The sequence below is a fragment of the Rhincodon typus genome, chromosome 39 (genome assembly GCF_021869965.1).
Source record: "Rhincodon typus isolate 14 chromosome 39, sRhiTyp1.1, whole genome shotgun sequence".
Taxonomy (NCBI): Eukaryota; Metazoa; Chordata; class Chondrichthyes; order Orectolobiformes; family Rhincodontidae; genus Rhincodon; species Rhincodon typus.
In genome coordinates this window covers 16,590,206-16,605,057 of record NC_063370.1, presented here as the reverse complement: position 1 = coordinate 16,605,057, position 14,852 = coordinate 16,590,206, and the positions used below count along the sequence as shown (strand labels likewise).

General features: G+C 40.6%; 1 protein-coding gene across 2 annotated transcripts in view; it reads right to left on the bottom strand.

Annotated features, from left to right (window-relative positions):
* The window catches only part of LOC109913186 (uncharacterized protein DDB_G0280579-like), a 17,101-nt gene extending 2,551 nt beyond the window's left edge, over positions 1-14,550 (bottom strand). Inside the window, exons 1-3 of one of the 2 annotated variants that reach the window (XM_048618123.1) lie at positions 14,396-14,550; positions 6,438-6,505; positions 1,591-1,674 (exon numbers count right to left, since the gene is read on the bottom strand). In XM_048618123.1, coding sequence (XP_048474080.1) covers positions 1,591-1,674; positions 6,438-6,505; positions 14,396-14,411 — 168 coding nt within the window. In that variant the 5' untranslated portion in view covers positions 14,412-14,550. Of the gene's footprint in view, positions 1-1,590; positions 1,675-6,437; positions 6,506-8,984; positions 9,169-14,395 lie in introns of those variants that run through there. The other variant, XM_020512666.2, reaches the window with a different exon arrangement.
* Between the last annotated feature and the right edge of the window lie 302 nt (positions 14,551-14,852).

Genomic DNA, 14,852 nt, shown 5'->3' with positions numbered 1-14,852 from the left:
CCTTCTTTCTGAAGAAGGGTCTAGGCCCAAAACGTCAGCCTTCCTGCTCCTCTGATGCTGCTTGGCCTGCTGTGTTCATCCAGCTCTACACCTTGTTATCTCTCTTTGTTTTTATAAGCTACTTGCACAGCACAATGTAGGATACATCATGTTGCAGTTGCAGCCACAGGATAGCTGATACACTGGAATTGTATTCATCAAGGCCAGGGCTTGGATTAAGCAACCTAGAGGGAGCATTGTTTTCGGCTTTGGGATCAAATAAGTTTTTTTCAAAAAGAGAAAGATGATGGAGAAATGGATGAGAAGAACGAAGTGCAGTGGGGAATGGAGGAAGCAATAAGATGAGCACTGTGTTCTTACTGAAAGATGAATCTCTATTAAATATTTCCAGGACTTCAAGCATGTATCATTCGCCATTTGCTAAGTAATGGTTGTTTGTATTTGTGGAAGTACAGCAGTGGTAAATTGGTTTAGTGCCTCTAAAATAGTGAGCATAAATGTAAAACAACAGTTCTACCATCATAGGAGGAAATAGGAAGCCTGCATGTTATTTTAGGACTGAAATTTCAATATTCAAAATCTTTATTTATAGTTGGTGTTGTGGTGCTGTTTGTTATATGATGAGAATATCTTATCCATGAAAAAAATCACATTTATTAATTTGCAAGCCACAAATACATTTTGTGTTTTGTTAACCAGTCTGAACTGGAACTGGTGAGCAGAATGGATTTTGTCCACAATCTAAAGTAGATATAGTCAAACTGCACTTACATCTTTTAACTGGTATTTCACTTTAGACTCTGGGGAATTAAACATTTATATATACCAAGATCCAGAGTTTACTGCCAGAGTTGCTCATTTCCTTCAAGCTGTTTCGTTTCTTTCTGAATCAAGTTGGTTATGATGGTGAAAAAAAGAGGCTAAAAGAGAGCAGTTTAAGATAGCCAAGTCAACAGGCCTACGTGGGCTAATTTTTTTTTAAAAAAGCTAAGCTAAGAATGCAGAGGTTTAAATGATTACAAACACAAGTTCTTCATGAATCGATTGAGGATCAGATTTTAAAAAAACCTAATAAATGAGGGAGAATGGGGACAAAATTGTGTTTTTCTCAATCGCTGTGGAAATGTTGGACTGCACATGATCCTTGGGGAACGCACAGTTCCAGGCACTAATGTTATCACGTAGACTTTACTGTGCACGTGCAATAATGCATTTGCTCCTGATGTTGCACGTAAAGTGTGCATGATGAACTGTAATTCACTGGTGAGCAGATAGGGGCGACAAGCAGAGCCAAGGACCAGGGAGGCCCTCTTTCCCCCTCTGTCTATGGTGCTCCCCCTGACTCTTTCCCTAACCTCCCCACCCCATCTGGTTCTGTCCTGGATCTTGATCTTCCGCCACCCCTTCCCGTTCTTCCCTATCTCTATTCCCCACCACCACCTGGCTTTAAACCAGGTAACAGACGATGGGAGGGGACAGGTGATACTTCTATTTTTTAAAAAAAGGCTACCTACCTTTCTCCCCCTACAAGTGTATCCTAGGACCAATACCTAGCCCCATTCCAATCCTGAGTTCAATGACTTTTCTTACCTTTCCTTTTCCTTCACCCTCTGAACAGCTGCTGCTGCTGCTTGAGGAGCTTGAACTTGAAGATGTATCTTTACCTTCTTCCTTCTGCAAAAAAAACCCAGTAAGGATCAGAATCAAAATACTCTTCCATCATTTCAACCTGTTCAGTTAGCAATGCCAGAAATGTAATGCTAATATTTTTGCATCACCATTCATGAGTCAGCACAGGGATAATTTTCTTTCCCCATGATTTAATTCCCACAAACTCAATTATCAGGGAATGCAGTTATGTAACAATACAATGTGTGTGTGCATTGACATGAGGTATGTTGACCCTTGATAATCAAATCTTCATTAATGCTTTCCTTGGATGTGGTAATTTTTAATGTCCTAGATTATAAATTGGTACCGGCCAATTGGCTTGATTCACTTTTTTTCTCAAAATAACTGACACGTCTACATCTAAAAAGCTATCACATTTAAATACATATTCCACAGACTGGTGAGGTCGCGGCTAATGTAGTTCTATCACATGCAAAAAGCTGGAACATCATAAGCAGGACATTACTATCTTTTTACTGTATCCTGGATCTAAATCTAACTATTCCACAGTGTTCATTACATTGAACCAGCTATGTTTCCCTTCCAAGAATGGTAATTCCTCACCTTGTGCAGCCTTATATAAGAGATTAATTTGCAAGGATTCATTACCTCTGATTTAAAATTTATTTTGTATCCTACTTAGCTGAATATGTTTGTTGATAGGTGTAAAACTGCTGTCTCTCTGTTGAAGTTTCCTTCTTCCCCCATTTTAGCTCCTTTATCCCACAATGCTCTTGCAGCTCCTCCAATCTCCTACACCCTCTTTCTGAGCAGATTCTCCCACCTCAGATGTGTCAACAGAATTCCATGACATTTGCCTGTCAACAGCATGCAAGGGACAGGAGCAAACTGTCACCATTTCCTTCTAATCAAATTTGCAAGGGCAACCTTTCTCCCAATGATCACACCATTAGACTGAATTTTCTGGGGCAATTTGAGGATATTTCAGGAGCAGATCTGTCTGCCACCCCTGTGTATTTTAAGCATTGGATCAGCCTGTAGCACTCTTGGCCTTAAAGCCAGGGAAGATTCAGATTTATGAGTCACTCAAATGTCTTGATAATAGAACCCAGGCTTGTACTCCCAGTGCAGCCAGCAGAGCACGATACACTTGGAGGTGTCATCTTTTGGAGGAAATCTCAAACCACGCCTGCTCCCTCAGATGGCTGCAATTGATCCACAGCTTGATTTGAAGATGACTAGGTCAGTTCTCCCTAATGCCTTGACCATCATTGATTCCTCAAACAACATTTGACAAAAATCAGGTAATCTGGTCATTACCACATTGCTGTATGTGTCATAAGTTACATAGGACTTTTAAAACATCGTCATGTTGTAAGGTAGTGAACAATCCTGTGTCATTCCAAGTTTGTGTTGCAGAACAAAGATATATTGGTGGTAACACTCAGCTATGAAACCAGATGCAAACTCCCATTGGTTAAATACTGTTGACTCACCCACTTTAATGTACTGTCACTAATGCCAATCTTCTTGACCTAGACCATTCCCATAAAGTGCAAATATCAAAATAGATTCTGATTCTAAAGAATGCAGGATTGTTTTAATTGGTATTGTGGCAAGAGGAAATAGTAGGCACCCAATAATAGCAGAACTGGAATAGGCAGGAATGCAGAGAATCTACTCTTCATTGCTCTGATAAGAAGTGCCTCAACTTCAAGGTGAGTGTGAAGACACATGCACTCTAGATAAAGGATAGCTATTCAAGTAACACACTGGAAATTAGCTGAAGACTATGAGCCAAAACCTTTCTGAAGAATGAGAGGGGGAAGAAAGGGTGGAGAATTAGCAAAAAAAAATTCAAATTGGAGAGTGTTGCCACTAGCCACAACAACCATTTAAACAAAATAAAAACCAAAAGAATGCGGATGCTGTAAATCAGGAACAAAAACAGAACTTGCTGGAAAAGCTCAGCAGGTCTGGCGGTATCTGTGAAGAAAAAAATCGGAGTTAATGTTTCGGGTCTGGTGACCCTTCCTCAGAGCTGATGGTAGCTGGGAAAGTGTGGTTTATGTGCAGAAAATAGGAAGGGGGATGGGGTAGGGAGTAAACAATTAGGATTGATCCTGAAGAGAGAGAAGAGCTGATGGATAGAAAAAGGTGATAAAGATCTGGTTAGGAGGGTAAATAGTTTAAACAAGCATCCAGACAAGAATCTTATTTTGATCATGTGTTGCGAGGCAATATTCCAGCTCAACAAGGTTAGGGTCAGTGGCTGTTTCATTGTACAAGGTGAGTCACTGTTTATTCAATCAGAGTTTGGACCTAATTACACTGCTGGGTGTAACCATCAACAAATCAGATTTTACTCTGGAATCTGAGATAGTGGGAACTGCCGACGCTGGAGAATCTGAGATAACAAGGTGTAGAGCTGGATGAACACAGCAGGCCAAACAGCATCAGAGGAGCAGGAAAAATGACTTTTCGGATCTGGACCCTGAAGAAGGATCCAGACCCGAAACATCAGCTTTGCTGCTTGGCCTGCTGTGTTCATCCAGCTCTACACCTTGTTATTCTGGAATCTAATTTGCTATCATGGAGGATTGTGAACAGATTACTGTTTGCATGTCAGAAATCAAAGATTCGGCAATGGACAAGTTCAGACATTTAATCGTTTTTGTTTAAAAAGATGGTTATTTGGTTATTTAGTGAACCTAGCTGCACATAATTGGTTTCCACATTGCAACAGTAATTTTAAAACTTTGATTAGCTGAAAGTACCTCAAGACATCCTGCAGTTGATTTAAAGTATCATAATAAAATATAATATGAAATGAAGCTTTTTTCAACTCTCCCTAATTTATGTGAAAAAGAATTGGTAGTGCAGTGATAATATCATTGGATTAGTACACAGTTTCAAATCCCATCAGGCTTGCTGGTGGAATTTAATTCAATTAAATAATCTAGAATTGTAAGGTAGCTTTAGCAAACATGACCCTGACAGCTGTCCTCAATTGTTTTTAAAATTAAAAAAACCCTAAAATTTGCTGGTCATTATTTCATCTGCTGACTCAAGATCCAGTGTGATGTAATTGATTCCTATAACTGCTGTCTGAATAGCCGAGAAGACACCCAGTTTAAGGGAAATTAGGTGTGGCCAATAAATGTTGGTTTGAGGTTTGGGTGGGCACATTTAATGAACAGGCAGAGCTTTGAGGAAAAAACAAAATTGCAGGAGAAACTTAGTAGGTCTGGCAGCATCTGTGAAGAAAAGGCAGTTAACATTTTCTCATAGAATCCCTAAAGTATGGAAACAGGCCGTTTGGCCCAACAAGTCCACACTGACCCTTGGAGCATCCCCCTCTATAACCCACCTAAGCTACACATCCCTGAATACTACAGGCAATTTAACATGGCCAATCCGCCTGACCTGCAAATCTTTGGACTGTGGGAGGAAACTGGAGTACCTGGAGGAAATCCACGCAGACACCGGGAGAATGTACAAATTCCACAGAGATAGTCACCTGAGGCTGGAATTGAACCTGGGTCCCTGGTGCCGTGAGGCAACGGTGCTAACTGCTAAGCCGTCGTGCCACCCCAGTGAGTCCAGTGATCCTCCAAAATGATTTGGGCTCTTTTGTCCTCATTACAATGTTATGGAATCATAGCGTGCACTTGAAGAATATGAAAAATTATACAGTAACTGGTGACATGCTGGGGTCCACTTACAGCTTGCAGTGGCATTGATGCTCAAGGGTCAACTACAATGAAGCAAACATTCAGCATCTCCACAAGTAGCTGGTAAACCTGCAACACCAGGTTCAGCATTTATAAACCCACTCCCTAGTATCCATTGGTGAGTGAAGGGTTAACAAAACAAAAGAAGTTACAAGTTTCAAACAAAATTAGAAGATATTCTTGTCCTGCATGCACAGAGAATCAGAATTTTGGATTCTCGGTTCTAAAATTTATTTTGCAAAAGCTAAAAAGGCAATGAGTGAGAGTAGACAGGGGCATGGTATTGGGGGCAGTGGAGTAAAAGGGCCCTGCTATATTATTCATGATCCAAAATGACCCATTTTCACAAATCCAGTTTCTAAACTGTACACACCCTGAAATGCATCGAGCAGGGGGTCAGGGTGAATAATCCAGTTTACCAACATCAGTTCCACGAGGCGTGGGACTGCCTTTAGAAACCAGTTCTCTATTAAAGAGAAAAAGTGAACAGGAATCATGGACTAAAGCAATGACATATTCAAACAGCACGAGGATGACACCAAAAGCAAGTTAAACAATCAGGAATTAAATAACCTGGAACCACATTATGCACCTCAAAGCTGGGGTATCCACACTGGTCTAAAGAAACCTAGCTGACAACATTAGAGAGATGGGGAGAATTATTGACCAACCTGGGAGCAATTTTAAAGACACCTTACCACCAGGAACAAAACAGAAAATGACCAGTTACAGGAAAACTGAACAACGGCAGTGAGCAACTTAGAATTAGTCCCATCCGTGTGGTTCAGGAGTATGGGAAGAGTGGGAGAAACAGCCTAGTTTCCTGGCTGACAAGGATCAGACTGGGTTCAGGTGCTTCAGCACCCCATGGATGAATAATCTGTTTACTGCTAAGTTTACAGGGCATTGGGCAAAGATGACAGAGAGAGTGACTTCATACGTCTGCTAGAAACTAGTTTAAAAGAGAGACAGATAGCAGCAGAACCTCATCTCTGCTGCGCAATGTGTGGAGTGGATTGCAGCAAGCTGGGGAATGGGATCAGAAGATGGATTTTGAAATAAAATTGATACCTTTTTATGTTTTTTTTCTTCACACTTTTCCTTCTGCTTCTTATCCTTGTCACAGGACTTGCCAAAATCTGGTGCCAAAACAAGGAGAATATTTCAGAATTTAACTAAACAATTGTAAAATACCTCACAGAACATACCGTTGAATATTGAAAAGACCAACAGAATGCAACATCTTGCTGGACAAAGCAGTGAGTAACAAATAAGTGGGCATTGGATGGTCATTTGGATATTAAAGGTGTGCAGTGATTTGAAGAAAAAGGCAGGAGATTGGTACTAGAAAATAGAGATGGCGCAGACACAAGTCCCGAATGGCCTCCTTCCATGCCGTAGTAATTCTGTGAAGATAATGTGGTGCTGAGGACAACCACACCCATGAAGTGAATCATGTTGGAATGTTTAGGGTTTGCTCACTACCTAAACACACAAGAGAACATGGTCTGTAAAGATATGGGACACAGCACATCTGCATAAATGGCCACATTAGCCAGGAAGCTTCTGGGTGTGAAGAATGCAGCCTCACTCTAGCTGTTGGAACCACTCCCTGTTCCCACTTCACACTTGCTCAAATTTGGAGTTGAACAACATTTTGTCATGGGCAAGGTGTGCTGCAACTTTGCTAAAGAATCTGACATTCATTTATCCAATCAGTAACATAAAGTATCTTTGGGAGTGACCGAGTCAGACCAACAAACTTACTATAGGACTACTCTTGCCTTGGAGAGATGACTGGTGATGCTTTAACCCAAGGGTCATCATGCCTCAGTCGAGGGGAAAGGTTGAGAAGAATTGAACTCATGCTGTTAGTGTTACTCTGTATTGTATACCGGCTATTGAACCAACTGAGCTAACCTATTCTTAGAAAGTAAATTTTAAAAAAACACAGAGATAGACAGACAAATGGAGAGGAGAGATAAGAAAGGCTGACGAGAAAGAGCTGTCTACACTAGAACACTAATGGTGAGCTGAGCAGAGAGGCTGTGTTGATGTAGGTGCATTCTGTAGTCATGTCAACCCCACCAACACAGGCAGGAACGAGGTTTAAATCCAAGCAACAGAAACCCAAAGGTTAAAATAAAATCTCCTTCACCCAACAAGGGGTTGAACATGAATACATTAACATGCCCATTAACAATGAGATGAATAAACGTGATATTGTGAACTACTTTTGATTACATTGTTAAGGCATCTCACAGCATGTGGCTCCTTTTAGTCCTGTCTTACAGGACAATCACAAAGGCATTGCCACCTTACCAATTGGAGCCCTGGACAGGACACTTCTTTCATTGAGAAGGAGGCAGTGAACCATCCCAAGCAATCCACACCATCAGCTCTTGTGGCACAGCGATAATGCCCCTATGTCTGAGTGATGAGACTTGGCTTCAAGTTCCACCTACCCGAGTGGCGTGTAACAACCTCTGAATGGGTTGATTTTTTTAATCAGCTAAAAGGCTTTATATATTTTGCTATTAAAGTTCTTGAGAGAAAAAAAAACAATTACTCACCTCAAGATATTGATTACCCTGATCTTTAGAACACCAGGGGCCTTTACTAAGGAATAGGGAAGATTACAGATATGCAATCAAATCATTCACGCACTGGGTAAGGAATAGTTAGAATAAACACCAGTGTTTAAGAGGAAGTTGGATTGCATTTTTGTGAATAAAATAACTGGATGTGTTAATGAACTCCATATGAAGTCCTCCTGTTCCATACATTCCTAATTGCTCAGGTTCTTCTGCATTAAATTTCTTCTTCAGCATTCTAATAGCCTCTGAAAGAAGCGAATTTCCTTCTGTTCCCTTTCTTTACTCAGGACAGCGACATGTGGACCTCACATTGATTACCCCAGTGTTATCACTGCATTGTTCGAAGTAGCCTCTGACTTTGCTCCCCTCTATCAGATGCCATCAAACAAGCAGAGGGGACGCTGCTTGGCTGAACAACCTCTGCAAACCAGTATGACTTAAAGAATTTTCAAATTTATTCAACTTTCCTTTAAAATAAAGAATGCTGATTTAAATGTTGTAAGACATTCGAACGAGAGAGAGAGAGTACAGAAACTGGGGTTGTACTTCTCTGGACAGAGAAGGTAAAGATATTCAAAAATGATAAGCATTTTGATGTAGTAAATAAGTCGTAATCAGAAGGAGCAAACTGAACGTAATTAAGAGAAAACCACAGACTGTAAGTCTCTTTGAACATTTAAACAGTGAGTTTTTGTGGCTGAAATGTACCCTCTAAATAGAATGGTACCTTTCAAAAGGAAATTGGATAAATGCTTGAAGCACAACGAATTGGAGGTCCAATTGAATAATGGGACAGCTTTAACAAGCTGCACGATGGGCTGAGAGTGGCCTCCTTCTGAGCTGTCAAAGTCTATAACTAAAATAAAGACCAGCAGGCTAAAACTTTGTAACTTTAGAACAGCCTGTTACTTACAGCAGTTTGCTAGTCTTAACTTTCATGAGACTACAACTAGATATGACTATTTGTGGGAGGAACTAATGCCCAGTTACTGAGTCCCATCCCACTAACATCGACACTTACCCATAATTAAGATTCTTTCTCCAAAGTCCCACTCAGTGAACACGAAGACAGCAGACACCCAGGTTTTCTAAAACTACTTGAAGAAGTTCTGTTTCTACTTGGAAGGAAATCGTGTGTACAAAAGGTGGAAGCACCTCAAACCTCCTCGACTGGGAAATGTGGTAAAAGCAGTTGGAGTTAGATAATAAAGGGTGGTGACTGAAGGTGTGGTCAAAATATCATGTTTATTGATACGTTTGTAATAAGCGTCCAAAGTACAAATCAAGAAAGTGTCCCATTTGTCATCTGAGCAAAACATTGCTCATTAATACATTTCTAACCAGATGAAGTATATTTCAGTGCAATGTTAACTATATCACAACAACACACATAGCCATAAAATCAACTGAAATAATAATTGTTGAAGCCATCCTTTATAAATTCAATCCCACTTGTTTAGTTGGGCTTTTGTTGGCTTTAATGTAAAGGATTTGCTTGACTGACATTCAATTATTCTCCCACTTCATGCACTCCCTTTTTTTAATACGTGCTGCATTGTTCTGATGGGTGAGTGCACCAACAATCATGGTATTTAGTTTTAAAAGAAATTCCGTCAAACAGGAGATATAATTTACATGAGATAAGAAAACAGGTACAAAACCATGAACTGGTCTCAACCAGTTTGGGAACATCACCCAGCAAAACGGACCTACCTTAAACCCCTCCATATTCCCTGCTTACAACCAGGCTATGGCTTCTTGAATAACTGTCATGATGATTAACCTGCATTCCCTCTGGGAAATTGTGCCTATTAGAGCTTTTCAAGGAAGTCTTTCTGATCAGAACATCTACCGAGGGTTAGTCTCAGCATCCGTCTTCCCACACACTCAGTTCACCCACCACTGCCCTGAGTAATCTACCAATGGTCAATAAATATCAGGCATCTCCAGATTTCTCTGTCCAATTAATAAATGGACAAAAAGCCCTTAGAACCTCCTAAATAAGGCTCTGGATGCCATGAGCTGCAGTTACCGTCTGTAACTGGCCATCATTTGATAGTAATCTGGACAATGCAATGCAGCTGATTCCCTCACTAAGTGTACATTATCCCTGAATCTTCCCACAGTGTAACCCTTTAGAATTAGAATTGTCTTTATTGTCACATGTACTCAAATGAATACAGTGAAAAGTTTACAAGTTGCCACTTACGGCGCCATCTTAGGTACAAATGTACCTATGTACAGATTCTTAAGTATAAATTCTTAAGGAAAAAAAAACAAGAAAACTAAATAAAATATCCAGCATTACAGATCATAGGAATACATTAGAAAAATAAAGAAATTAAAAGCTCAGAATAAACAGTATTTCCAATCAAGTCCACATCTAGTCTGTAACAGGTTGAGTTAAATGCACACAAAATGGAAATTGGCAAGACCTTTCTTATCTTTATCCATTGGTGGGATATGACTACGCTACCCCCAAAATAAGTAGGAGACATTTTTATATAAGAGGCTTTAAACATTCAAGGACTTTTAACAGTAATTATAACAGGATGGTACTATGATTCAGTGTCGCAAGTGAGCAACATTGGAATCTTTGCTTAATTGTTTTTGTATTTCAAATAAAACAGACACTGAGCTTTGAAACTTCCAAAATTGAGACATTGGTCAGAAAATTCCCAATATGTGTTCTACGTCTAATCTGACAGGGAACATGCTCCATTAACAGATTGCACTGCAGTCACTCGCCAAAGCTTCGTTGACTTTCAACTGGGTGGCACAGTTGTTCAGTGGTTAGCACTGCTGCCACACAGTGCCAGGAACCCGGTTTGATTCCGCCCTTGGGCGACTGTGTGTGGAGTTTGCACATTCTCCCCATGTCTGCATGGGTTTCCTCTGAATACTCAGGTTTCTTCCCACACAGTCCAAAGATGTGCAGGTTAGGTGGATTGGCCATGCTGAATTGTCCATAGTGTCCAGGGATGTGCAGATTGGGTGGATTAGCCATGGGAAATGCCAGGCTGCAGGGATTGGGTAGGGGCGTGGGCCTGGGTGGGATGCTGTTTGGAAGGTTGGTGTGGACTCAATGGGCTAAATGGCCTGCTTCAACACTGTAGAGATTATATAAACCTGCAACCTCCATCAGGGAAGTGTGGAAGCTTAATGAGAACACCTTCCACATTAAAATGGGTTTTTTTTATGGATCAAATTTCTGGACCTTCCGACTCAACAGTACTGGATGTGCATGAAGACTACATGGACTGCCATGATTAAAAAAAATGCATTCAGCAACAGCTTCTCAAGAGCAACAAGAGATGGACAATAAATGCCAACCATGTCCCCAATCTCCAGCAATATTTTTTTTAAATGATACTTGTACCAATACATCATCTGATCCAAAAGTGTTTTACTTAGTACCTATTTCACAACACAATCTTCTCTTTTTAAACAAATAAACTATTAAAGGGAACAGGCGCTTAATGAGCTGTCATGTTTCTAGGGAATTGCACTCTCAACATGGAGAAAGATGGAGATTCTCATATTGAAAACTAATTTCCATCCTATTAGAGATGAGGGGTCATTTCTGTTAATTCCTTGTAATCACTCACTAGAATTGTAAATTTAGAACTGAGGCAACCTCCTGCCTCACTCATTTTCTATTTGGCAAAGGTTGCCACTTACAAAACTATTTAAGACAGGCTACAGAACAACATTCTTTCTTTCATGAGCCAGAATAGTGTTAAACCATTAAGATTTCAGTTGCCACAGCCTAATTATTTGACAGACTTGTGTTTTGTTTTTGAAAGTGGAAAATAATGTGAAAGAATTAATTAGAAGCTGAATTACTGATCAATGATTAATTCAAAGATTGTGTTCTCTGGAATTTAGAAGGTTAAGGGTGGATTTGATTGAAATATTAAGGGAAGCTGATAGTGAAGAAATTTCTCTTGCTTTATCCTGATTGGAGACCCTACTAATAGGGTACAAGGTTTAAACATTATAGCCAGAGCTTTCATGAATGAAATGAGGAAATGCTTCTGTATCCAAAGACTAGATGTAATTTGAGATTGATAGGTTTTTTTTGTTATTCAGTGGTATTACCTTTCACAAACCCAATATGTCCCAAAGTGCTTTTCAATCAATGGAGGTGAAGTCCTATCTCCACATTGAGACACCTTACATCGTGTTGTGTGGCTCTATCACTGTGCTCAATGGGATAGACTTTGAGAAGATATATCAATGCAAGACTAAGGACCCAAGAGGCACAGTGGGTCATCAGCAGCAGCCAAATTTTATTCAACCACAATCTATAACCTCATGGCCCAGCAGACTCCCCACTGTATCATCAGCGTCCAGCTGGGAGATTAACCCTGGTGGAATGAACAGTGCAGGAGGGCATGCTAGGAGCAGCACCAAGCATACCAAAAGAATGAGGTGTCAACCTGGTGAAGTACAACAGGTTACTTGTGTGTAAAGCAACAGGAGTAGCATGCAATAAACTAAAGTGATCTCACAACATTTGGATCAGATCTAAGCTTTTCGGTCCTGCCGTATCTAGTGGTGAATACTTAAACAACAATCAGGTGGAAGGCAAATATGTTGGACGTGAAGGGCTTATGCTGGTTACAAGAACAGGTTAGAGACCAGGAATCCTGCAGCAAGTAACTCACCTCCTGACTCCCCAGAGCCTGTCCACTATCCACAAGGCACAAGTCAGGAATGTGATGGATGAGTGCAGCTCCAGAAACATGATAATCTGACACCATACAGCACAGAGCAACCCGCTTAATCAGCACCATGTTTACCACTTCTAACAATCACTTCCTTTGGATGAAAATACCCAAAAGATTGAGGTAGAAAATGGTATTTGGGGCAATTTGATACATTTGACACCCTGTCTAACTTCTTTAACACTGTCAGGCAGCTGAATCCAATCTTACTTAACCGAAGAAATTACTCCTTTTCCTTTTACCTTTTGCTCTGGTGTCCCCCAAAAATCTATCCTTGCCCCTCGGTCACACCATCCAAAGTCAACATTTGTTTCCAGTTGTGTAGTATGATATCCAGTTCTACTTCACCATCACCTCTTCCAAGCCCTTACTTCTCAGAACGCTTATTTGGCCAGTAAATTTCCTGTATTGGTTGATTACAATTTTCCTCCAATTTATTATTAGGAAGTCACAATCCAGCATTTTTGCCACAACTTCAACTCCCTCATTACTGAATCTGTCTTGTTCCCTGACAGCTGCCTAAGTCTTGAACCAGTCTTTTCACAGTTACTACCATATTTGATCCTAAAATTAGCACCATGACCAAGACACCCATTTCCACCTTCGTAATTCACTCGACTTCATCTCTGCCTCCACTAAACTGGTGCTGAAAGATTCATCTTATCCCTGGGTTACTGATGCATTCAATCTGATCCCATAACCTTCAGAAAACCTGAGATCATTGAAACTCTGCTGTTCATGTCCTAACTCACACCAACTCATCCATTTGTTATTCTGCTGCTCCTAGTTAAATAACACTTAGATTTCAATATTCTCATCCTTGTTTTCAAATCACTCTCTGGCCTCACTCCACTCCATCTCTGTAATCTCCCCCAACCCACATTCTCTGGGATCTGGGCATCACTTTATTTCTGTTCTCTTGTACATCCGCTGGAACTCCTCCACACTGATAGCTCCCTGGGAATTTCGTTCCAGAAGCTCTCACCTTCCATTTGTTCCTTTAAGTAACCCTCAGACCAGACACCTGATCATCAGCCAGGATGTGTGGCTAAGTGTCACATTTTGGTTGATAACTTTCTAGCACAACATTACTAGGTTGAAAAGGCATTATATAAATGCACATTGATTTGATATGGAACAAAGACAAGGGTGCAGAGAGATAATCAGTCAGGAGGCCTAATGACCTCCCCAGGTTTTAAGAGAGAATGGAATAAGTTGAGTAGCTCTCTTCAGAAAGAGGTAACAGGGGCAATGGGCTGAAGGGCATCAGGCTGAGCTGATTTTTTGACAATTGCCCGCAACTCACAGCAACCAATCCCATGAGCAGAAACACAAGAAAGACAGCAACTCTTAAATCTTATCTTTACATTGCCATAATTATAGGATTTCTAGAATCTACAAAGAGGAGTTTGCAAATCCAATATGATGTGACCCATCATTCGAATCATATCAGGTAGAAAAAAGGCAGATACGGCAGCAAATATTCTGGGCTGGGGCTGGGTTGAATACTCTTCGGACAGCCTCGGTGGACCAAATGGCATCTTTCCACACTAGGGATGTTTTAATCTATTCTGCGTCTCCCTGTTTGGCTGGGTCAGTTATCACTTAAACCCAACTCTACGGTAAATTATTACAAATTCAACCTATTCTATCGTGACTCACTCCATAGGGTTAAAAATAGTCCCACGCAATCTTGTCTTACCTAACCCGAAATCCATTGTGATGAACGACACTGCAGCCGCAGAATGAAGAGTGAATCCAATTGGATTCCTTTATTTGTCGATTGTCAAATTTCCCCAATTCCAGCCTCACTTTATCAGTGAACCATGACACAGGGACAATTTCCTGGGAGGGACTGGGTGATTGCCAGGTGAAATTGAAACCTTCCTAGGTGTATCCACCACTCAAATTCCGTGTGAAAGTTCAAGAGGTTTAACTGCCTAAACTTGTTTTACAATTGAACAACTCTTCCACTGAGTTAACGTGTATCTTGCCATGAATTCCCAACTGAATAAAACTAGAACACATAATGGAGAAAAGGAAAATAGAAAATGCCGGATATTCTACTGTTAATTATTTTTTGGCTTATGGGGCTCACTGGCATGAAGGTGGTGGTGAACTGCCTCTTGAACTACTGTAGTCCCTGGGGTGTAAGACAT